A 27,688-nucleotide genomic window follows, 5' to 3' on the forward strand; every position below is an offset into this window, starting at 1 on the left:
GTTTTGAATTTGGACCTCATGACCCCACCAGGAGCGGGACCAGGGTACCCAAAGTAGGACACCACCGGTATGTTCAATTTTTAAAATGATCCTATTTCTACGTTTGTGTTACGATATAAAAAATTTGTAAAAAATGCTTTTTATTGAATCCAGGGGCGGGGTTATCGGAACCCTTTGCAAAATAATTAAGAACTTATTGGGCCATCTAAAATAGGTTACTATATTTTGATATCGAGTATGCGATTTGAGAATTTTTGCCCTAATGTTGAATTTTACATAAAAAATAGGCATTTTTTGAATGGACCTGATCCCGTCGGTATCAAAAATTAGAAATGTTTTTTACATCTAAAATATTTGGCGTAAAGTTAGCTTTTCAAAAAGTACAAATTCATTATACATTCTCTTAGAAATTTTTTAGATAACTTAAAAAGAATAAAAGTAATTTTTTCCCAAAAAAATTGCGAAAAATCGCCTTTTTTAATTTTTTTAAATTCAAATGAATATAACTTTAAACTCAGCCATGATTTTTAAACACTTCTTTCTTTATTTGATATATAGATCTATTGTTAATCCTATAAAAGAAAAATGGATAAAATCGGGGAATATTTGGAACCGCGGTCACCAAAAAACTGGAGTAGGGTGGGTAAAAATGTTGAAAATTAAATTTTCAAATGCGAATATCTCCTAAGCTATGAGAGATAATTGATAGCTACGGGGAGGTTTTATGTAACACAAACGAAGAAATAGGATCATTTTAAAAATTGAACATACCCGAGGTGTCCTACTTTGGGAACCACTGGTCCCGCTCCTGGTGGGCTCATGAGGTCCAAATTCAAAACTTAAACTCGACTACACTTCCTCTTTGTGCATGTGAAATTTCATTCAATCGGCGTAAGGGTTTAGAAGTTACAGATTTATTTCCCTCTTTTTTTATTCTCATACCACTGTGCGCCGCTAGATTGGGTATTTCGGCCAATGTGTGTTACTGACATTTTGAGAAACCGTATCAAAGAATGAATTAAACTTTTATATAGTTTGGAAAATCCGAAATTCAATCCAATGACTTGAAATCACATGAACGAGGTGGTCCAATTCTTAAAATTATTCGTTCACAGAATGTTTCACTCAGTAAATTGATTGTATCTCGCACTGTGTGATAAGTGGCACCATCCTGCTGAAATCAAATGGCTGCCTCTAAAAAAAAACCACCCTTTATGCACATGTTATAATGCTGTATATTATTGTAGTACTTCAGTTTAAAATCAATTTCATTAACATGTCTAGAAATTAGTGCAGGTTGTCAATTGACTTGGCATATTATATATACATACATACATTGTATATCTCATTTTAGAAATGATAAATAATGGGTGTTAACAAAGAAATTAAAAGAAATGAAACTTTTTCGAAATGTTTTATGTTTCCCAAAAAGTGAGAAATAGAGATTTACACAAGTACTAATTAAGTAATTATAAAATACGAACAAGAAAGAAATAATTCAACATATGTATGTATGTCCATATAGGGAACCTGTATGAAAATGAACACGATTTGTTTCATAAAAGTTTTCTTTCTTTTTAGTTTTCATTTTAATAATTTTGCCCATTAGAATTATATATACTTGGAAAGAAATAAACTAAACTAATTAATATTTCTTTATGGATGGAGACATACTATTTATTGAATATACGAGTATATAAATAGCCTGAAGATGATTGACTTTGGCTTTAGTTGGAAAATCGTTAGTGATAGTTGAAAATGTCCTCAATTGATTTTCATGGTGGCTCGCTGAAAGTGTTTTATTCGAAGAAAGACCATGAGCGGCGGAACAATTTATTTCATTTGCAATTATTTTTTATGAAATTTGTGGGTCAAGTACCCATTAATTTGGAGAAGTACGTATCGAAATCATGGCATGAGGCTGCTAAACGGTTGGCTAGATTTTATTGTGCCTTTTCGGCCGTCTCGACTTTGCATTTGTCCCTGCTGTATATAAAAACTACGTACGACATGTTGCAAACGGGGGAATTAGAAGAAATAACGGATGCTCTCACTATGGCCATTATATATTCATTCGCGTCTTTTGCAACATGTTATTGGTTGTGGAGAACAAAGTCCTTAAGGAGTTTTTTAGCAGACATCAATGTGCAACATCGTCACCATTCAATGGCTGGTTTAACATTTGTTAGTGTCCACTCGTCGTATAATCTAGCGTACAAAATAACGCTCTATTGGCTGAGATGCTGCATGGTTGGTGTAGTTTCATGGGCTCTAAACCCTCTGCTGTTGGGATCATATACTCTGCCACTAAAGTGTTGGTATCCTTTTAATCCATTGGTATGTAACTTTATCGACCTCTAAGATCCGAAAGAGCAAGAATAAATTATAGAAAACTGATTATTTTCTTATTTGTAATCTGAAAGCAACCTGTAATTTACGAATTGACCTATGCCACTCAGGTTTGGTGTCAATTTATTATGGGCTGCATCTTTGGAAATGGCTCTGCTCTGTTTGTGTCCGTAATTATTATTATGTTGGGACAATTTGATATCCTCTATTGCAGTTTGAAAAATTTGGATTATCATGCTCAATTAATGTCAGGCGAAGATTTAAAATATTTAGCGTAAGTGAATCAATTGTATAAATAAACGAATCTAAAGATTCATGAAATCCCATTACCAGGAAACTTCAATCTGAATTATTGCAAGGCGATGATGATGAATTGAATCAATATGTCTATTCGAAAGAATACTTGACCAACTTAAAAGTATTTACCACTAATAAAAATCGTGACAAAAAATCACTGCCAATAGCTTTACACGAATCTCTGGTTGAGTGTGTCCAGCTGCATCAATTTCTATTAAAAAGTTGTGACACATTGGAGGATCTATTTAACCCCTACTGCTTAGTCAAATCTCTGCAAATAACGTTGCAGTTATGTTTACTGGTATTTGTAGGAGTGGCGGTAAGTTTTTATTAATTCTCAATTTAACTTTAAACAAATTAATCTGTTCCCTTTAGGGTGAGAGTTCTACTATGAGAACAATTAATTTGGTACAATATTTGGCCTTGACGCTTTCCGAGTTGTTTATGTTTACATATTTTGGTGAATTGCTTCGAAATCACAGCATCCGTGCCGGTGAAGCTTTCTTCCGCTCACAGTGGTGGCCACATGCCCACTATATTAAACGAGATATCTTTATGTTTTTGGTTAATACGAAGCGCGTTGTTAAAATAACTGCTGGTAAATTTTACTTGATGGATATACAACGTTTGCGTTCGGTAAATATTTGAAAATTATTTTTTTCTTCTACACAGAAAAAATGTTTGCCAATTTTCTTTCTATTAAATGGATAATTGTTAAAAAATTTAATTTTGGTTAATTTTTTATTTGATTCGATAATTGCTTTTATTAATATCGTTGGTTTTTTCTGACAGTGCTATCAATGTGTTAAAAAATAAAAAATAAAAACCGGAGAAAATTCAAACAATTGCTCTATGTTAAACACATGTTAATATTTGAGCTTTTTTTACAAGTGTATAAAGCGCTACCAAACAACACTCATAAATAGGAAAATATTTCCAATAAAAATAGTTAAATATTTTTTTACTTAATTCAACAAATTTTTTTGTTGACTTGAAATATTTTTTTTTGCTGTTCTGGTAAAAAAGATGCTGCATGATTAAAAAAAAAACGATAAATAGGTGCCAGTGTTGTTGTGTAGTCATTTAAATACTATGAAACAAGTAAATAAATGTCATTAAAATCAAGTCTTCGTGTAAAAAAATATAACAAGAAGTTTAACTATAAATATTTAAAACGACAACACCTATTAATTTCGGTTGAATTAAAAATAAAAGAACAAAACAAGTATAGTTCTTATTTTGCGTTAGTGGTGACAACATCAATGTTAAAGTGTGTTTATGTATGTAAGTGCTAAAAAATTTAAGCAACAACAAGAAAGTACAACAACAACATTTATAACGGTAAAAGTAAAAGAAAATAACTTATATCAACTATAGCTAAATATATAGAAGCGAATGGGATACCTCATACTATATCGGATTGTGCTGATATAGAAAACCAGATATGCACAATTTTCACCGTCAGAACAACTTGTAAGTTTATTCTAATATGTGCATAACAGTTTAAAGCTAAAAATAATTAAAAATGTGGCAACATTTATAATAAATTATCAAATTTAAAAAGGCTTTATAAAGATATTTTTAAGGAAAAATCTTCGCCGGAAGAAGATAAAACGTTCGGTTAGTAAACACCTAATTTAATTTAGTCAAAAAATAATTAAATGATTCTTTTTTTCTACTTCCAATTAGAACCAGGCGAAAATGTGGCCGTCGCATTGCAGTATTTAAGGCTACCTACAATTACAGCGGACGAGTTTGACCTTTACTGGCGCAAATGTGCCCGTTACCATTTTAAACAGATTTCAAAATCCAAAAGTACTGCCGACATTTTTCAGATGTGGCCTGAATACAAAAACCCTTCTGGTTCAATTATAGTAAGTAACTTTAAAACAACAAAAAACATTCAAATTCAATTTCTTCATTTACAGATTAATATAGACTTTGAACTGAAATTTCCTTTTGCCAAACAATTTTCTGAAAGGTGGTCAAACTGTAGGATAAAGTTATATACTTCATGCAAAGTAAAATCACCAAATGAATTATATGTATAATTGTATATATTTTATACTCTTATTTTAATATATTAATTTTTTGTAATAAAAAATTAAAAAAAAAAATCCAAGTACTTTTATGGGGGGTAAAACTAAGTAAAATATTATTTAAATCAATAAAAAATTTTATTACTTTTTTTACAAAAGGTATTTAATTTATTTACTAAAACAATAAAAATATTAATTGGTTATATATAGAAGTTTTAACTACGATGTTTATCACATTTAATAAAAAATTTATTGAATTCAAATTTTATTTCCAACCAATATTTTATTTGAAACAATTATTAGTTTCATTGATATGTTTCAACTTTTCCAATAAAATTGTTTGTTAATACAATATTATTTTAATTGTAAATATTTCTTAAAATTTCCTATAAACGATTAAACTCTTTACTTGAATTTGCGAATATTTTCATAGGCTGAAAACTAAATATTTTTTTACTCAACTGGATGAATTTCGTGATTGAAACGCGTTTTCAATTTTTTCTATGTATGTATACATTAATTACTACCTAGAAAGGAAAGTGAAAGCGAAGATAGAAACATTTTTTAACACAATTATTACCTTTTTAATTTGCAATTATTACCATCGGTTTGCTTTCAAATAGATATACCGATTTTGTGCTTTAAAAAATAAAAGTTTAAATAAAATGAAGCCGTAGTTTTGCACTTATCATTACATTTACAGTACATACTACTTACTTATAATATTTTAACAACAATGAAAAATACAATTTTGCTCCTTAAAATAAATTTCGACCTAAATGCTGAGTATTTACCAAGGTTGGCTACCGTTACCTCTAAAATTTCAGCTCAATTACCGTTACTGAAATAACTACTATTATCGTAACCAGGCGAGGATCCAGAGGGGCTAAATAACCGTTACGGATAGCATACAAATTAGAGTTACCCTTTTTCTGTTTTGGATAGAAAAAACAAGTAAGAAAGTATGGTCGGTCAAGCCCGACCATATAATATCCTACACCAAGTAAATGAGCAAAAGCATGTTTCTTTTAAAATATCAATAATTTATATTCGTGAGTGATTTTCGGAAGCGGGCCTATATGGGAGCTATGACTAATTATGGACCGATCGTAACAAAATTTGGTGACATGAATTTTGTATATATACATATATAAATTAAACATTTATGACCGATAAAGTCCAATTTCGAGAGGACATTTGTATGGGGGCTAGGTGAAATAATGGGCCGATTTCAGCCAGTTTCAATAGGCTTGGTCCTTGGGCCGAAAATCAATATATGTACCAAATTTGATCGAAATATCTTCAAAATTGCGACCTGTACCCTGCGCACAAGGTTTACATGGACAGCCAACCAACCAACCAACCAGCCAGACGGACATCGTTTAATCGACTCAGAAAGTAATTCTAAGTCGATCGGTATACTTTATGGTGGGTGTTAGACCAATATTTTTGGGCGTTACAAACATTTGCACAAACGCATTATACCCTCCCCACTATGGTGTTGTAGGGTATTATTACATTCTATGCTTGAAATTTGGCAGCAGGGAAATAAAATATGTACTTTTATGTCTGCCTTAACAATCATGTGTAATGGAATAGTACAGTCCTATAGATAATTTTATAACATTTGTGTAAAGTAAATTTTTTTCTGGTTAACCATAAATATTATTACTTACTCAATTAATTTGAATTTTGAATAGTTTTATTTAAAAACACAGCAATTAATAACCATAATAATTGCACCATAACGATATATGTTTTTCTCACGAATCTCATAATCCGTTACATATTTAGTAAGTAGTAGCCTATGATACAAAATTAGTTAATTATTTTATTTTTTCAGGTGATAACACAGGCATTTTCGTTCTTGACATTACTTCAAAAGTTGGCTGAAAAGAATAAATAAATAAATCCACAACTCATATATGTTGCACAGCTTTAAAAGTCAAATAATAAAGTATATAAAATGTATCACAACTAAGACGTAATAAAATATACAACACTAGAATTAGTAAATATAAAAACAAGGAATTTCTCGGGATTAATTTTTATTGTTATCACCAGGGAAACTAATGAGCACATGGATAAGATATTTACACGTTTCAGAACTATTTAAGAATTTTGGAATCGATTTGTTAATGCATATTTTTGCATATTTAATCCTTAAATGCATATTTTTGCATATATATTTTTTAAGAGCATATTTATGTCATATTTTTGCGTTTTAGAGCATATTTTACTGTTTAATAGCATATTTTGACTTTATCAAAACAAATTTTGTCTTACTTATTTTTCGCTGTTGTGTTACAGGTTTTTACTTCCTTTGTTTAAAATTCAAAATTGAAAAATAGGTGGCTCTTTTATACCCTTCATTGACCTATATCTGGATTACTAAGTCATTAATATAGACAGTATGGATGTCTAATGATAGATATTTCAAAGACTTTTGCAACGACGTATATAAGACCATAGTAAGTTGGACCTACAATGGGTCAAAATCGAAAAAAAAATATTTTTTAACCCGAATTTTTTTTCACCAGAAAAAAATTTAAAAAAAAAAAATTAAATTAAAAAAATTGTCGAATTGTTTTTTTTTAAAATTTAAAAAACTGAACAAAAAAATTTTTGTTCACCTAAAAATATTTAAATTTAAAAATTTAAAAAATATTTAATTTTTTTATTTTGATGTATAATTTAGTGAAGGGTATATAAGATTCGGCATAGCCGAATATAGCACTCTTACTTGTTTTATATTAAAACAAGTAAGAGAGCTATATTCGGCTGTGCCGAATCTTATATACCCTTCACATATTCGGCTATGCCGAATCTTATATACCCTTCACCTTTGGTGTGAAGCATCCTAAATTTATCAAGAACACAAAAAACAACAACAACGCCAAACAAAACAAAACACCAAAAGAAAAACAAAATCAAAATACGCAAGGCAATGAAACTAACACACATCCAAACATACGTTTAATTGTATAAAAAACAACAACAACGCCAAAAGAAAAACAAAAAAACGCAAAGCATGCACATCCAAACATACGATTTGTTGCTTTTTTGTCAAAAAAACCAACACACAACCAAACAAAAGTTTAGTTGTATAAAAAACAACAACAACGCCAAAAGAAACGAAACACAAAAAAAAACAAAATACGCAAAGCATGCACACCCAAACATACGATTTGTTGTTTTTTTGTCAAAAAAACCAACACACAACCAAACTAAACTTTTGTTGTATAAAAAACAACAACAACGCCAAAAGAAACAAAACACAAAAAAAAAACAAAATACACAAAGCTTGCACATCCAAACATACGTTTTGTTGTTTTTTTGTCAAAGCATGCAATACATTGTGTTTTTTGATGAAATTTTCAGAGGTTGTCTCGGATTTTTGCTCATATCTCCGTTATTTATGGACGGATTTTGACAGACAGACAGACAGACAGACAGACAGACAGACAGACAGACAGACAGACAGACAGACAGACAGACAGACAGACAGACAGACAGACAGACAGACAGACAGACAGACAGACAGACAGACAGACGGACGGACATGGCTTAATCGACTCCGCTATCTATAAGGATCCAGAATATATATACTTTATAGGGTCGGAAATGAAAAATGTAGAAATTACAAACGGAATGACAAACTTATATATACCCTTCTCACGAAGCTGAAGGGTATAATAAGCACTATTTTATTAATAGCGCCATCTAAATATCAAATTTTAGTTCTAATTCAAACTTAACCATTCTAAGTGTTAAAGAATATTGTCTTTTAAATTTGCTCCTATAACATCAGTTGATGTCGAAAGAACATTTTCTGTGTATACAAATGTTTTCAGATCCAATAGACAACGATTTTTATTTGAAAATTTAAGTCAATATTTTGTAATTTATTGCAATAATAAGCTTAATTGAAGAAGTGACTTTATATTTATATAAAATATCACCAAAAAATACTCGAGTCCTTTTCATAGCTTAAGTTCCTGTTGTTTTTATGTTGTATTTATTTTTTGTTATACTTGTTTTAGTTCATGTTATTTTTGTTTATTTTATGTTACTTTACCTTTTTAGAAATGAATTGTATTGATTTTTTTAAATAAAAGTATATTTTTTGGTTAAAAATTATGTAAAAGTTTGTTTTTTAAGAGCATATTTTAAAGTTTTTACTGCATATTTAAAGCGCTTAAAACGCTTTTTTTAGAGCATATTTCCGGTTTCCCTGGTGATCAGGTTTGGCAATTTCTCTTGAGATTTTTTGAATTAATTGATGACATTTTGTGCTATCAAGTTACAGACAACCTGGTAGAACAAATCAGGACAAAAATTGATATCAAATATTATTTAAACGTAACTTGACACCAAAATTTCATTTTCTTCTTCACTATACAACCGTTATCAATCAATCAGGACCTCTTAGAAATTATTGGTGCTTGAAATATGAAGGGAAACATAAAGAATTTAAAGGATGGAAAGCAGTTGCACGAATTTCGGAAACGGAGGTCTGTCTGATGGAAGCTGGTGGAAAAGCTGTAGAAATTGTTTCACATTCGACTGGAGACTGTACACTAAAGGTATCAGACAATTCGGACAACTTTGTAATAATATTACAATAAGTAATATATGTATGTATTTTTCTTTAAATGTCTTCTCTTCATTGGCATTGTCGAATGAAAATGTATCATATATTGATTTAATTCGACTCCATGTGGAATTCAATTCGGATTTGTGGAACTCTATCGCATAAATGGAATTTATATGATATCGATTATCATTATAATCAACCTCAAATTCAAGAATACTATCGGCCAGACAATTGAAAAGATTGAGAGACATATTGGCAATCAATGTGAAAATCGGAATAAAAGTTCGCAAAAATACAACCAGCAGAAAACAAATTCAAGTTTAGAATTAGGACAAAATAGGATTTAATATTCAGAATTATTCTAAAAAATCTAATGAAATCAATTATTTGTTTAATGCAAAATTGAAAAATAAATATTTTAGGAAAATATTTTATTTGAAGAATTAATTGTTTTACAGAACTGGATTGTTAAAATCAACTGATCACAACTTTTTTTGCAAAACAACAACAACGCAACTAGAATTTGTTTACAATTGTAAGTCGATTAACCCTTTGGAGTATAGGAAAATAATTAAATAAATTTAAATTGATATAAACTATAAGCTAGAATATTGATCATTATAGGACTATGGAAAAAGGAACGACAAATAAATTTTAAGAGTTATTTGTTGTATACAGAAATTTGTGGAATAAATTATTTACGGAATTAAATATTATTTATACAAATTTATTAAATTAATAAATTTATTGTACAAGAACAGTAAATATTTTCAAGAATTATATCAATTAATTTAAATAATTAATTTCAAACATAAATAAAATCAGTAAAAAATTTTGAAAATAATTTACAAAAATTGTATGCACCCACTGGTCATACAAGGGTTAATGATGATCAGTTGCGTATTGTAAGAATAATAAAGGAGAAAGCAAAATAGGAAGAAATTGTGTTCTGTTGATTTACATACGCACAAACAAGTGTATTTATGGGAATGATTGTAACCACGCATAAACAAGTGCAATGCTTGTTAGTGTGATATACAAACGGACAAACGTATGTAAATTATAGGATTAATAACTATACAATATTAATCATGAGAATTAATATTGTTTTTAAAGAAACTAAACAAATTGTTAAGAGAAAGTATTAAGGAAAATTGAAGTGTGAAGAATATTTTTCGATGGGAAGAAATAAATTAACCAAAAAGCATACTAGCATACAGGAATTGAAATGCAATTGAACCACGACAGAGACCTGCGCCGAACGGCTGTAAGCCGGCTGAGCCGAGCCGCCGATAAATTTTGAAAGCCGCCGCCGCCGTATTTTTTCGGCTTAAGTCGGCTTGAAAATAGCCGCCGTTTTTGATAAAAGTTCCTTAGTAATTTCATAAAATTTCCAGAATTTCACTTTTTTCAAATTTAAAATTTTTAATTATTTAGAATTTTAGTAGTTATTCTTTAGTCGGCTGACAGCCGGCTAGCCGCCGCCGCCGACCTTTTTTGGTGTCAGCCGCCGCCGCCGCCGTGAAATTTAGTCGGCGCAGGTCTCTGACCACCACCTTGTATAAATTCGCCTTGGTTGAAACCATAGGGCATAGGCAACGTGGCCACTCATAAAATATTTTTCCTACCAAATTTCTAATTAAAAACTACCAAAGCCTACCAAAACCTACCAAATTTAAAATATTTGAGAAATGCTATATGGATTCGTTTCAAAATTAATAGTTAACTATATAATTATATTATTGCTGCTATAAAATTACCCAGAGGAAGAAAGTAAATAACACTACAATCATAAATATGTTAAAATCGTTCAGTTTTCGAGATTTTATTTTTGAGTTGTTTTAACGATGTCCTTCCGTACGTCTGTCTGGCTGGTTGTCCATGTATTTCACATAGCCCCCATATAAATGTCCTCCAGAAATAAGACATTATCCCTCATAAATGCTTGATTTATATAGATATTAAATAACATCTTTACAAATAAATTACACCAACAAATTATATTCATAATTGATCATAGCTTTCATATAAGGCCCTCTTCCGAAAATTACTTAAACGAGCATAAAACTCCTAAAAGTGTTGGTATCCCGAAAAAAAATCAACACAAATAAGTTTCATACAGAAATAAATTACGTGTCCTAATTTCCATAATTGGACATTTAGTTTTGAGAGCCCTTTGGCATTTTTTGAACTTAACACTACTAAATAAATACACATTTACCTGACTAAACTAAATATTTAAGAAAATGCTATCTTCATATTTTGCAAATATGTAGTTTTATTATTTTGGCTTAACATAAGTCGTTTTTTCGTTATTATTTTAATTATTTTGTTCTTAAAAATACTTATGTATTCAGAAATATCGTAGCCTACCAAAATACGACAAATATCGGAACAAACCAACCAAACTACCAAAAGTCAATTTGTTAACTTCAAACTACCAATTTTGGTCCAATTGGACCTAAGCGGCAACGCTGGACATAGGGTACAACTAGAGGCGCAACTGAGAGTAAGCTGAGAGTAACAATAATTACTCTCTTCACACGTACTTGTGATATGTGAATTCAACATACTTGTGAGAGAAATTAACACATCAAAATACTTGAAATTTTACCTTTGATTTTCCGACTAAATATAGACCGAACCACTTTATTAGACTTCTATACACTATTTTATGATTTTTTTAAACAATTTACAGCACACTTTTATTTCCGAAACACGTTAATGTTGCTCAAATGAAAAAAATATTTTTTTATAAATTTTTGTCACTTAATTTTATTTGTGGTTGAATTTAATTTATAGAACAGAGTTTCAATTTTTGGTATTGAAAATAGAAGAAAATTTAAATAAATTAAAATTTAAGCATTTTTATAGAACTCTGTGTGTCTGGTGAAAATTAAAAACGCACCAATACAACCTCAAAACTATGTACTAATACATTCTCACGACTTAGGTTTTTGACAACAGACTTAGGTTTTTTCCCTCTCAGTAACGCTTCTATGGATATATTATTCTATGGTTGAAACTTTTCGATCATGTATCAGATTATAAATGATTAATTTTATTAACTACTAGGTTAATAAATATCAAAAAAAAATATTTCAAGAAAAACCAATAATTTGTTAAAAAATCGCCAACTAGTTTGTAAATCGCCAAAAAATCGTCATGTCGCCAATTGGAAATTTTGGTCGCCAAAGGCAATGAAAAATCGCCACGTTTGGCGAGAAATCGCCACATCTGACAGCCCTGTTTACAATGATGAAAAAACCGGTTGACCGGTTTTCGGTTTTGGTTTTGGATACTCTAATCGTAATCTATATATATAAAAATGAAATGGTCCATGTATGTAATGGCATCACGTGAGAACGGCTGTAGCGATTTGGCTGATACTTTTTTTATTCGATTCGAAATTTTCAGGAGATGGTTTGTAAAGAAATTTGGTGAAATTCTACTTCCACAAAGTGGGTCAGAAGATCAATTGAAATTTAACTTTTGTTCTAGATGTCTACTAACACAAAAACTTTAAACTCAATTATTTCGAAATGGCAAACAAATTATACGCTGTTGTTTTATTAAGGGGACGATATATAAACTGATTGAAATGCAACATTCAATAAAAAAAATGCCCTAGTGTGTGGTTAAACACGAGTCGAAGCCATACATTTTTCATTTGATGAAAAATTGTGTAAATCCAGAGAAAAGAACCTTTTAAACCATATGCATATTAGACCGTCTCACTTTTAATTTTTTTTTCGTAATTCCTTCATGAACATCGATTTTCTTAATCTACTATAAAAACCAAGAATTTTGGTGTATAACACTTAAATATTAATGAACGGGAAGTGGTCTCTCAAATCGGTTTTTCGTTTTTTTTAGGCAAAATGCATTTTTTCCAAAAAATTAAAAAAATTTGCTTTATTAATTTGCCTCTAACTCGAGCGGTTCTTAACGGATTTAAACCTTATTACTTGCATTAGAAAGCTAATTAAATTTCCTAAATGTTTCTTAAAGCAACATTGCCATTTTGTTGGATGGTTTTTTATTTATAGCATTACAAATTCAGATTTTCAAATACGAACTTATAATTTTTTTTTAATTTTAGCTTACCTTTTCTTATATAAAAATTGAACGAGGCAAAATTTGTATATTCTGTAAATGCAGTATGGTAGAAAATTTTAAAATAAAGATTTTGGTGTAAACAACAGTAGCATTCTGTGAAGAAAAACTACACTTTTAGTTGAAATGATGAAATGACTAAAGTTGTTTATTTGTAAATTTCCTTCAATTTCATAAATACATTAATATAAAGTAAGAAGAGATTGAGGTTGGTTTTTTATTTTTTCAAATTTGCTAAAATTGCACTTTTGTTGGAGTTTGGATGCGTTTTGTGAAAATGCTCGATGACTTGAATCAAATCATTTTGCTCACTGTTTTCCATCACTAGTGTGTTGTTGACAGTTTTTAGACGGCCAATTGCGCGCTCAGCAAGGTCGTTAACTACTGTCAAGTTTATTGCAAACTGTTAAATTTTTTTGAAATTTTCATTTTCGCGCCAACAAATAACATGGACTTTGAATAAAGTCATAATTGATTCCAATAATATCGAAAAACATTTTTGTGTTATCTGACACCAGGTCAACGATGTTGAGGTTAGCTTCTTTGAAAAAACCCTTATAACGAAACAAATTTTGCTGGTTCCTCGGACTATTTAAAGCGGATGCCATTTCGTCCAACGTATTTAGTGAATGTCTTGGATCAAAAAAAGATAAGCCAATCGCCATTTCACTTAAATACCATAAGTGGCGTGACATTCCCAAAGCAAATTTGAATCTTTACGAATACTTCGCCAGATGTCAAGAATTTCACCCGCAACAGAGAGAGACGTTTCACTCTTAAATTTATTGTCTTTTACTATTAAATAAAGCAGTCTACCAAGCGCATCCCCACCTGTAGGAATTTTACGTCTTGACAAAAAACTGTTAGGAACTAAGAGAAAAATTTCCGGGAATAGAATAACTCAATACTTTGACTTGAAAATACAAACCCACTATCCAAGGCTGAAATTTATTGTCTTTGATTGCAGGCATCTTTTACATCAAAATGCAATTTATAATATAAATTTTAAAGCAAAGCTTTATGATAATTCGCAAAAAATTTTCTGTGAAGTTAGATGCGACTAATTTTCTTTTGGGGCTAGTTTGACACATTTTTATTATGGTTCCTAAATATTACACAATCTTATTTTGATGAAGAGCAGACATATTTAACAAGTAAATATAGATTTCAAAATAATTACTTTTCATTATTTCAACTAAACGTGCAGTTTTTCTTAAAAGAATGCTACTGTTATTTACACCAAAATCTTTATATTAAAACGTCCTACCATACTGCATTTACAGAATATACAAATTTTGCCTCATTCAATTTTTATATAAGAAAAGGTAAGCAAAAATTAAAAAAAAATTATAAGTTCGTATTTGAAAATCTGAATTTGTAATGTTATGAATAAAAAACCATTGAACAAAATGGCAATGTTGCTTTAAGAAACATTTAGGAAATGTAATTAGCTTTCTAATGCATGTAATTAGATTCAAATCCGTTAAGAACTTCTTGAGTTAGAGGCAAATAGCTAAAGCAAGATTTTTTAATTTTTTGGAAAAAAGTCATTTTGCCTAAAAAGAAATGAGAAAACGATTTGAGAGACCACTTCCCGTTCATCAATATTTAAGTGTTATACACCAAAATTCTTGGTTTTTAGAGTAGATTAAAAAAATAGATGTTCATGAAGGAATTTCGAAAAAAATGTAAAAACTGAGATGGTCTAATGCATATGTTTCATCAATATTGGTGGACAATAACATACTTAAATAACGATAAAATAACTCGTACATGGAGCACTGAGCAAGATGCTAGACTTGCAAACACAAAAAACATATATCTGTCTATCTAACTTATACATTATTTGTTTGTAGAGTAATAGGGGGGTCAGACGGCATGTATTGCTTGTGTATTGGGACATGTATTCGATACATATGGAATTTTATGTGTATGTCAAAATTCACGTTATACTTACGATTCATAATTTCCACGATCAAACGTACATATGTAATTGCATGTGACATAACCTCTATTAGTTTATATGTTTGTTGTTTTTAACAATATATTTATTTAAAACATTTTTAAATCACAATAAAAATATTTAATGCAATGAAATTTATCTTATGATTTTTCTTTACTCTTTTTTGTTTTGTTTTTTTTATTTTGCACTCACACAGTGTTGTATTTCAAAATACAACACTGTTATGCACACGAAAATGTAGTCAATGTATCCCTTAAAGACAGTAATTGTCATTTGACACGTGTGTGCACTTTGTAGTGCAGAGAGAAGACAATTGGTTACTTTATGCATCCCAAGTAATCTAGCGTGAAGACAATTGTCACCAGTGTTGCCAATTTAGCCCTTTTTGGGCTAAATTTAGCCCTTTTCAATCTTGTTTAGCCACAAAAAAATTAATTTAGCCCTTAGCCTTTTTATTTTCATTAGCCATATATATTTACTCTAATGATCTGAAATTTTTGCTGTTGAAAATTAGTAAAATCAGTTCAAAAAAATTGGCAGGGATATTATGTCAAAAATTAACTAAAAATGTTGAACCAGTAAACAATTTAAACACATACAAATGGTTGGACCTTCCATACATTAAAAACATGCCATAACTAATATAGAGAAAATGTACGTTATTTAAATAAAAATTGTTAATAAATATGTTAATGTGTTACGCTCGGGTCCGGGCGTTTATAAAATCATATATAGGGTTAAAGAGAATACTTTTAACATAATCTGAGCGATGTATTGACGTAAATATATTACTTTAACAAATATTTTATAACACATGACATGTAGTATACCGTTTTCAAAGACTACAATCCAACCAATTTAGAAAGAAAAATTCAGTTCATTATCGATAATAATTTAGGTATGATCATTTTTATCTGATCAAATATAGAAAATTAACTTTTTCCAAATTTAAATTAAATATTTATGTTTACATATTTTGGCTACCTTAGTTTTGATATGTTTACGAACTAATGGCTAAATTTATGTTTTTGCCAATGAAAATCAATTCTGTCCGGCGACGTGTATAATTTTTAGAATATTTTTTTTCTGCATTACATGAGGGGCATATTTGCCATATATTCACTTATCAAAATATTCTCCATCGAAGTTATCACAAAGGATAATTTGTCATATTAATAAATTTGCATAAGAGCATTTTGCAGGCCAGGTGATAAATACGAGGCTTTAAAAATATCGGCATATGATATACGTGTGGCCCCATATTAAGTTATTTTAAAGTTAAGGATCAACATACAGGAATAAATATTCTTATTTTCTTGCATTTGAACGTGTGTTATATTCATACATTTTTGTTTGTCTATTCGGCATAGCCAAATGTAACATTCTAAGTTGTTTTTTGTGTCAAATGTATGTATTTTTTTAATTAAAAATTTTAACCCTTTTTTAGCCTTTTTTTTAGCCCTTTTTTAGCCTTTTTTTTCTAAGTATTTAGCCTTTTTTGTTCACCATGAATTGGCAACACTGATTGTCACTTAAGTGTCTCTAAGTAATCTAGAGTGTAGTCACTTTAAACGTTTTGTGAGTAATTCGTACAAACTGGTTTTTTACAAATTGAGTTGATATAATTCTCATACAGTTTATTTTTATTTTTGCTTAAGTATATTGATATCGCATGTAACATAGCATGAAGTCAATAGTCACTTTAGTGTCTCTTAGTAACCTATGGTGAAGTCACTTCAAACTTTTTTTTGTACTGCAGTTTATTTTACCCACCAGAAGCGTTGACTACCTTCTTTCAGCTATCCGATAGTCACATTGTAATCAAAAGGGTGAATTGACCCCCTGCTTATGACATGCACATGTTAAAATAACTAGTCAAGTAGCTGATCAAGTAACCAGTTACAAAGCTAGCAAGGTAACTGACGCTATGTAACCAGTATGTGAACCCAATGCGTTGCCTACTTTGGACCAGCTATTTGATAGTCCCATTGTAATAAAAAAGAGACAATTGACCCCCTGCCTAGGACATGCCCGTGTTAAAATGACTAGTCACATGGCTATTGAAGTAACTAGCTCCCACCCTAAATGATGGGTAAAATCACTAGTTCGGTACTGTCTCCTAGAACTGCTGGGATGCGCTAATTGCCAAAAATGTCACGAGTAATACACATGTATTTTACATACACAAAGTTTCATATGGATCACACGGTATGTATATGTTTACATATGGAAAAATGTCCCAATACATGGCACAAAACACAAGCAATACATGCTGTCTGACCCCCCTTTAAGGTCGGTTAATGTGGTATACCTATTTTATATTTGACTATAATTTTTAAAATCTTAGTTCGATTGGAACAGTTCTCAGCTGGTTTTCTACTACAAGTTTTAGGTTTATATCCATGAAAGTAAAAAGTCTTTTAAGTTCAAGTTTTACATATATTTTGGAAAAGGAGAAAAAGTCCATAAACAAGCCATTGGAAAAATTGGCGGGTAATGTGCTATACCACGTTCTGTTAATATTGTATGCTAAACAATTTAACCGATGTATAGTATTTTAATTTTTAAATGAGTTACGTTTTATTTAAATCATCTTCAATGGATTCGGTTAAAGTTGGTTGCTGACCAAGCTTACCAGAAGCTCCTCAATACATTTTTCGCTTCGTTGGAGACATTGAATGACTGATGCGAAAAAAATGTCCATTTGTTGTTTCTAATAGCTCAGATAGCGTTCTTCAAATCTTCCGATGCCCATTTTCATACTTCTCATTTCTTTGGCATATTATTTGCTTGAAATTCTTTAGCTATACCACATTAGCCGACCACGTGGTTTATTGAAATTATTATAAAATTAAATATATGCACTAAATATGCAATAATGTTGCATGTAGAGTATCCAAAACCGAAAACCGGTCAACCGGTTTTTTCATCTTTGTAAACTCGACCGGTTTCGGTTTTCTTAAACATTTCGGTTTTTTGAAAAACCGGTTTTTGTAAGACGGTTTATGAAACATATTTTCAAAAGCTCATTTAAACATATTTTTATGATACCATTTTTTAAAATATTGATTAGTTTTATAGAAAATTGTTGCATTTGACAAAATTTTTATTGAAATATATAAAATTATTGCCTTAAGAATTCAAAAATTTTGAATTAGCGTATTTTTTATATTGAATAAAAATTTAATATAAACCGGTTAACCGGTTTTTTTGAAGACAAAAACCGAAACCGGATAATCGGTTTTTTTAAAAGATAAAAATCAAAACCGGTTTTTTCCAAAACACACCTTTTCGGTTAAACCGGAAACCGGTTTTTTAAATTTGCCGGTTTTTTGGGCACTCTAGTTGCATGTGTTATTCAATAGCAAAATATTCCAATTTGACTTTAAAATTAAATTAATGAAGTTTAAAACACGTAATTTTAGAAAAAAAATAATTTTTAACAGATCACAAAAAAAGTCTACCATAAGATAATGATGATTTTTTACAACTGACTATTTCCATGACCTGCAAAAATGAAGTACACTCACCCAATGTTAATTTTCTGAGATCTTAAAACTCTTAAGCTTGGTACCGCTACTCCTATGCTCTTAGCTTCAGAGGCTGAATCAAGTGACCGATCATCTTGAAATTTTTACTGTATTTTGAAATTTTAAGAGGGCGTGGCAACTCTCATGCAAAGTAAATAGTTATTATGGAATATGTGTTGAACTATAATTGTGAAAGCCAAAAAACTTCTCGGGATTTACTTGGTTAACATTTTGTACAGCTTGGTTGAAAATCGGCATTATTGAGTAAAAATAAAAAGTTATTTTCGAATATAGTAATGTGACTGACTGACTGACTGACTGATTCATTCATCAGCGCACATCCCAAAACGCTAAAGCTAGAAACTTGAAATTCGGGTAATGGGTTCCTTTTACAACATAAAGATCCACTAAGAATGGATTTTGGGAAATTCGATCGTTAAAGGGGATAAAACGGCTAAAAACGGGTAAAACCTGTAATTTCACTATTAAATTTACCATGGATTTTACTATGTATAGGATTTTAGCTATTTTCCACGAACATAGTAAATTTACCACGAGCTTACTACTACGGATATAGTAATTTTACTACAACCGTGTTAGATTTACTATACATACCATGAAATATATTTACCACGAACATAGTAAAGTCACTATATCCGTATGTAAATTTACTATGATCGTGGTGAATTTACCACAAATTCGCAATGCATATTTACTATAAAATATCTATCTATCTATCTATCTATCTATCTATCTATCTATCTATCTATCTATCTATCTATCTATCTATCTATCTATCTATCTATCTATCTATCTATCTATCTATCTATCTATCTATCTATCTATCTATCTATCTATCTATCTATCTATCTATCTATCTATCTATCTATCTATCTATCTATCTATCTATCTATCTATCTATCTATCTATCTATCTATCTATCTATCTATCTATCTATCTATCTATCTATCTATCTATCTATCTATCTATCTATCTATCTATCTATCTATCTATCTATCTATCTATCTATCTATCTATCTATCTATCTATCTATCTATCTATCTATCTATCTATCTATCTATCTATCTATCTATCTATCTATCTATCTATCTATCTATCTATCTATCTATCTATCTATCTATCTATCTATCTATCTATCTATCTATCTATCTATCTATCTATCTATCTATCTATCTATCTATCTATCTATCTATCTATCTTTTTTTTTTTTTTTTGTTGGACGTAGTGATAGCGCGCTATCAACTAGTGGCCCTACGATAACTCCACCAACTCTACCCTGGGACTACTTCCGCATTTCATCAGGGCGGGTAGTTTAATTTCAGTATCATTCCTACGTCCTCCTTACATTATCTGTAAGGAGGTTCGGAACTGCTGAGCACCTCGTCTTCATTATCCTATTTATAAATTCTTCACACAATTTCCATGCATTTGCGGAATGTAACATTATGTTCACAATATTTTCGGGTGTTAAAGTCACGCCTAGGTTATTTTGCAAAGTTTCCCTCTGTTCCAGTCATTTTTGACATTCAAAAAGTATATGCTTTGCATCTTCCTCTGTTGCTCCGCATGAGTCACAACTGCTTATATCCTTCAGTTTAAATCTGTGTAGATATTTATTAAAACTGCCGTGGTTGGTCATCACTTGAGTTAAGAAATAACCCATGTTTCCATGTGTTCTTTCGATCCAGACTCTTATATTTGGAATCAGGTTATATGTCCATCTTCCATTCTCTTCTTGGTTCCAACGTTCTTGCCATATGTTTATTATATTGTCCCTGGCGTCTTTCTTGATTTCTGAAATTTTTCTCGTTCGATCTGCTGGACTAGTATTGTCTCGATATATGTGTCTTGTTTGGTTATATTTTTGCGCTCTTTCCAGTATTAATAGATCTATGGGAGGTAGACCTGCAAGCACTAAAGCCGCACTTGTGGACACTGTACGATACGCTGATGTGATGCGGAGAGCACTAACTCTCTGTGGTTTCTGTAATTCCTTTATGTTATACTTTAACTCCAATGCTCTGGTAAATGTTGGGGCAGCATATAGAAGTTGGGAGTGTACTACGCTGTTAATTAGTTTTCTTATCTGCGGTTTTGGGCCGCCACAGTTTGGCATTATTCTGGCAAGTGAGGTTGCTGTTCGCATGGCCTTGTTACGAATGTTCAGCACGTGTTGTTTGAAGCTGAGATTGTCATCCAATTGTACTCCTAGATAGCATAAGTTGCGTTTTAAGGATATTTCACTAGCTTGAAGTCTAATCTGCGGTGTTTTAAAGACTCTTCGATCTGTCACTAGTATAGCCTCAGTTTTTTGCACTGCCAGCTGCAGTCCGTTTCTCCATAACCATCTGTTACAACGGCATAAGCTATCATTTGCAACTATCTCAATCAATTCGGCAGTTTGTTGGTTTATGACGAGAGCAATGTCATCCGCATAACCTATTAGTTTTGCTCCTTCTGGTAACTCCAAGTTCAATAAACTATCGTACATCACATTCCAGAGGAATGGTCCTAGTACGGATCCTTGAGGTACTCCGGCTGTTATTTGGTATTCCTGCATACCATTTTCCGTCTCGTATAATAGAATTCTATTGTCCAGATAGTCTGCTACTATGTTGTAGAGATAGTTATCCACTCCCTTGCTTTTGAATGCATCTAGCACTACTTTCCACTTTACTGTGTTGAATGCGTTTTTCACATCCAATGTTATTATTGCGCAGTATTCTCCTGTTGTTTTGGCTTGTATCGCGTTATTGTAAACTTCACTAATGGCATCTACTGTACTTTTCCCTTTACGGAAACCATGCTGCATAGGAGACAAACCTCCAAGGTCAGCTATACAATCTTCTAGGCGTTTTAATAGTACACATTCCAAGAGCTTTCCTAGTGAGTCCAGCATGCACAGTGGTCTATATGAACTAGGTTCGCTCAATGGTTTATTTCCCTTTCGTAATAACACTAATTTCTGTATCTTCCATTTAGCGGGAAAAATCCCGGTCTCTAGACATAAGTTGAAGACTTTAACTATCTATCTATCTATCTATCTATCTATCTATCTATCTATCTATCTATCTATCTATCTATCTATCTATCTATCTATCTATCTATCTATCTATCTATCTATCTATCTATCTATCTATCTATCTATCTATCTATCTATCTATCTATCTATCTATCTATCTATCTATCTATCTATCTATCTATCTATCTATCTATCTATCTATCTATCTATCTATCTATCTATCTATCTATCTATCTATCTATCTATCTATCTATCTATCTATCTATCTATCTATCTATCTATCTATCTATCTATCTATCTATCTATCTATCTATCTATCTATCTATCTATCTATCTATCTATCTATCTATCTATCTATCTATCTATCTATCTATCTATCTATCTATCTATCTATCTATCTATCTATCTATCTATCTATCTATCTATCTATCTATCTATCTATCTATCTATCTATCTATCTATCTATCTATCTATCTATCTATCTATCTATCTATCTATCTATCTATCTATCTATCTATCTATCTATCTATCTATCTATCTATCTATCTATCTATCTATCTATCTATCTATCTATCTATCTATCTATCTATCTATCTATCTATCTATCTATCTATCTATCTATCTATCTATCTATCTATCTATCTATCTATCTATCTATCTATCTATCTATCTATCTATCTATCTATCTATCTATCTATCTATCTATCTATCTATCTATCTATCTATCTATCTATCTATCTATATTTTATCTATATACATTAGAGTGCTCCAAAAAAATAAAATTGAGAATTTTGACCGTCCCCCCCAGTAAGTACAGTAAGGAAATTCTGGTCATTCCCCAAAAAATTAGTTTTTCTCGAAAATCGCAAAATTTATATCGCAGGTACAGAAAAACTATAGGAGGTATTGACATACTTTTTTCACATTTTTATTCCCTATTATGTTGTCAATAAATCCCCATGTGATGATCAAAAAATTCTGAAATTTGTTTAACAAAATTTTTAAAAATTTGAAATTGGAGTTTTGAAACTGCCGTTAAAAAAATATAATTTGTTTGGTCATACTTGCGAATAGGTTAACGGTATCCTACGAGGACAAAAACTCATATACAAGTAAATATGGATACCTATATGTTAAGTAAAAATAAGCTTTCATTTTAATATTTCTCAAAATATGTTAATTTTGTTCATAAATTTCTTGTTCTAGTGGCCTGAGACACGTTAATGGCCTGGCGATTTTTAAATAACTTTAACATTTTTTCACCAATTTTTGTATTTTATATCTTATTATAACGACAATTAGGTACACATTTAAGTCATTATTGAATGGCAAAATTTTACAAAAACTGAAAAAATTGCATATTTTCCCCTTGTAAATGCACCTCAAAACTTCAGCGTCGTTGCGCCACCAGTTAACGTTATCCTATCATCCTAATATTTTACACAACGTGTTTCTACAATACATAGAACAATTCTAGAGGGGGAGGACGGCCTGTACCTAGAAAGTTTTTTTCGTCCATACAATCTTGGAGCACTCTAATATACATATATAAAAATGAAATGGTCCATGTATGTAATGGCATCACGTGAGAACGGCTGTAGCGATTTGGCTGATTTCTTTTTTATTCGATACGAAATTTTCAGGAGGTGGTTTGTAAAGAAAAAAAATTCCGGGTAAAACTTGGAAAAAATTTAGTCCAGTCAACTGCAATAAAAAAGCTCCCTAAAGTATGCAGTACATATTTAGATATTTTATTTGCTAATAATTAAGAACAGGCAGTTGTATGTGGGAGAAACTTGAAGAACTAACATTAGTAAATGCTATCAGGCGAAGCCGGGCGGTCATCTAGTTTAGTATAAAAATACGATTGTTAAAGTTTTAGCTCAATCGGACTTTGCCTTCCCGTCGAAGTTTTAAAATGACTACTACTTTTTCTCATTTTGACCTCACTTATTTTCTCAACTATCCTGGCATCTCTGGAACTTTACGCCATTTTGCAAAATCTGGCATTTACTTGTTAATTTTTCATTACTAATCATGTATTACAGCCGCAAGTAAAAATCTTGGAATCCCAATTTTGGTTTTGACTTGTCGCTTGTAAAGGTACTTATAGAGAAATATTAATTTAATTAAAGTTTGTTGTTGCAATATTAGTAAGCAAAGGAGATGATGAACAACTACTGGGAATCTCCGCTTTAGAGAATAGCACAGGTAGCAGTCAGGCAGAAGTTGTTAGCGATAGCCTTTTTGAAAACTTCAGGACTCTTTCGGCACAGGATGGCAAAGTCCGATTGAGCTAAAACATTTACAATCGTATTTTTACACTAAAAGGAACAATTCTAGAAGCACTTAAACATTTTAAGAAAAAAATTTTGTCCTTTCACAAAAACCATTAGGGTGCCCAATCCGTGGTAAATTACTATGCACAGTAAATCTATGGTAAAAAATAATATCAACCTCAGGGGAAATCTACTACTAATAGCCAATTTGAGAGAAATTTACAATCAGCCCTATTATGAAGAAAAAATTAGGGGTAGTCCTATTCAAATTCAATGTTAAAAATGGGATTTTTTATTCATAATTGGGCTGTATAAATATCCAATTTTGGGGAAATTGTTATAAATGGGTAATTTAAGGGAAATTTACTATAAATTAATAATTTGAGGGAAATTTTCAAAATAAAAGTAACAAATTTGAGGGATAGCGTAGCAAATATAACCGAAATTTCCTATAAATATAAAATTTAAGAGACATTTTCTATAAATGTCAAAATAGCTAATTTAACTGACATTTACCACAAATATCCAATTTAGGGATATTGTATTCATATCCCAATAGTAAAAATAGTATGGTTATAGCTAAAAGGGACCTAACATTATTTTTTATTAGAGACTGATTTATTGCATTAATAAACTTATCAGAATTAAAGTCCACATCTACATTCCAGAGGTTAAATAAGAATCTACTTATGCTACCTTTTGTTTTGTATGAGTTTTATATGAAATTATACTAAGGGTGGGTATATAATATTATTTTAATCTGTGCTCATTTCATTAGCTACAATGGTGTTTATTTGTGTGGGTGTTTTTAGTGCGAATACATTTTGGTGACATTTGATATTTTCATACTTACGTGAAATTCGATTGATATAAATAACACGAAGAATTGAAATATTCATCATTGATTTTCAATATAATCTCTTCATCTTTTATTAAATCCATTGTAATCATTTACTTACATAATTTCGTGACAACTTAAATCTAAATTTTTTACTTTACATTCAAATTATACTTAAACTTTTAATGCTGTATAAAATAATATATAAAGAGGATTGCTAAAACAATATACCACATACACATATACATACATACAAGGGTATCCGAATAACTCGAATAAGAGATTATTACTTGTTGGCATAATTCGATAAAATGAATCAAATAATTGACATTTTTTAAATAAAGTAAAATATTAAATTTTTTTTCTTCATCTATTTCGACATAATAATCATCAATGTTATCCTCTGTATAGATTTTGTCAACATCGGATTCACTTGACTTTCAATATTACTTTCTTCTAAAGTACAATTTTGAATAGTTTTTAATATACATATTTATTTTAACATAAACAGGCAATAATAATGCACAATTCTGTCAATATTTAATATTTATACATATATTCGTAGAAGTAGATATCGGACCATTTAACTACAGTGACTGAAAGAAATCTTTCTTTCGGATTTCAGAAATAAAATAATATTTTTTAGTGTATGATATTATTACTTATTTAAAATTAGAATTGTGATCAATTTCAAGAAAAAAATATAAATTAATGATCATAATTCGAATGGATATCCTAATACATTCATCCATCCTGTAACGATTCTAATATTCAGTGTTTTATCTATCTGAATCAGTTTCCCAGATTTCACTTTAGGGTAGCTAATAATCAATTAAATGAATTGACAATGTATAGTAAAAAAAACTACACTACACTCCATGCCGACAAAAAATAATGCTGGCTGACAGACCAATAATAAAATAATATTTCATGTTTAAATCATTATAATATAATTGCTTATGCTTACACGGTACCGTGAAATAACTCCCAAATGAAATAAATCCCCACGAAAAGATGAAATAACACCCAACTCCCAATGAAATTTTTGTTGGGTTTTATTTCATTTTATTTTGGGAACGAGGAGTTATTTCATTGTATTGGGTGTTATTTCATTGTATTGGGAGTTATTTCATTTTTGTTGGGTTCTACTTTGCAAAAGCAGAACCCATAAATATCAAAAACTGGCTTCACTCAGAAAAGTTATTTGATTCTTTTTAAATCGTCGGCCTTTGTCAGGTTGCAACGATTTCTTAATCTGGTGCGAAATTAAAATCGGCTTTCTGAAATATTATAAAACCTTTCTGCAATGAAAGAAATCTTTTCTGAGCGAAGTCAGATTTTGATACACCCCGGAGGAGAAAATCTTAGCTCCCGGCCAAAGGCCGGCAATGCAAAAAACTTTTCAGAGCGAAGCCAGTTTTTGATACACCCCAGTGGAGAAAACCTTAGCGGTACGCCATAAGCCCGCAATGCAAAAAATGTTTGGTAAGCGAAGAATAATTTCTCTTTTGTAGTTCCTTTTTGTAGATTACATAAATAAATTGCTTCGGATTGGGAATTATTTCATTTCTATTGGGATTTATTTTTAAAATTATGAAACCGCCGATTATTGGGAGTTATTTAATTTTTACCCTTTGGTAGTTATTTAATTTTTTAAGTTTGGTAATTATTTCATTTTTGATGGGAATTATTTCATTGGGAGTTATTTCATTTGGGAGCTATTTCACGGTACCGGAGACTCAAGACCCCAAATTGGGGTGTCTCGGGTATATAACAAATTAAAAATGATGCCAAATTATTGTTTCCGATCTGATTTGAAATATTTGTATATATGTGGAATCTACTAGAAGAGAGCTACAAAAAATATAGCTATAACTATATTTTATCTTTTATAGTTTACGAGATATTCACTTTTAAAAATTAGAAAATTTGTTTATTCCCATATTTTTGCAAAAAATCTTCTATCAATTTTTTAATTCTTAGACATTTTATACATTTTTGAAAAGAATACACAATTTCATACTTTAATATATAATATGTATAACTTATATTTTCCACTAGTCTCATTAATGGCTTTAAATTAGATGAAACGCAATAAATAGCTTCATATTGTAGTGTTCTCCGATGTTTGGTAATGCAGTAGTCGGCAAGGCAGTGAAATTTTTCGCTTATATAGAAATTTTTGATCAAAATGCAAAAGTGAAAAATAAATTTGTGAATTGTTATTAATTCCCAAAAAGCCACTTTTAAAAATCCCAAAAATGGTATTTTTTAGATTTTTGGCTTTGTTGACGGTACCGAGATCCGGGCTATAAATTCCCTTTGCGAAATATTTAAGAACATTTTGGGGCATATAAAAGAGGTTTTCATTTTTTGAAAGCAGCTATGCGATTATAGAAAATTTGTCATAAATTTGAAATTTACATAAAAAATAGGTCTACTTCGGAAGGATCTTGACCACTCTCGGTTAACTATAAAAGATAAAATATAGTTATAGTAATGTTTTTTGTAACTCTCTTCTAGTAGATTCTACATATATACAAATATTTCAAATCAAATTGGAAACAATAATTTGGCATCATTTTTAATTTCACACAGAAAACTGATGGGTTGAAAATCGGTTGTAATTAATAAAAT

General features: G+C 30.5%; 1 protein-coding gene across 1 annotated transcript; it reads left to right on the forward strand.

The window, feature by feature from the left end:
- The first annotated feature begins 1,755 nt into the window (after positions 1 to 1,755).
- Positions 1,756 to 6,591, forward strand: Or85e (Odorant receptor 85e). Its single transcript, XM_065498359.1, has 5 exons — positions 1,756 to 2,337; positions 2,424 to 2,623; positions 2,683 to 2,965; positions 3,022 to 3,282; positions 6,529 to 6,591. Exons 1-5 carry the CDS (start codon positions 1,759 to 1,761, stop codon positions 6,589 to 6,591), a joined length of 1,386 nt encoding a protein of 461 aa, XP_065354431.1. The 5' UTR covers positions 1,756 to 1,758.
- Positions 6,592 to 27,688: the final 21,097 nt, after the last annotated feature.

The sequence above is a fragment of the Calliphora vicina genome, chromosome 1 (genome assembly GCF_958450345.1).
Source record: "Calliphora vicina chromosome 1, idCalVici1.1, whole genome shotgun sequence".
Lineage (NCBI taxonomy): Eukaryota > Metazoa > Arthropoda > Insecta > Diptera > Calliphoridae > Calliphora > Calliphora vicina.

Bases quoted from the DNA above. Each gene is read 5' to 3' on its own strand.
- Or85e (XM_065498359.1), top strand. From the start codon at position 1,759: ATGTCCTCAATTGATTTTCATGGTGGCTCGCTGAAAGTGTTTTATTCG. The intron at 2,338-2,423 runs GTATGTAACTTT...GTAATCTGAAAG, and splicing joins GGTATCCTTTTAATCCATTG to CAACCTGTAATTTACGAATT. The intron at 2,966-3,021 runs GTAAGTTTTTAT...TGTTCCCTTTAG, and splicing joins TGGTATTTGTAGGAGTGGCG to GGTGAGAGTTCTACTATGAG.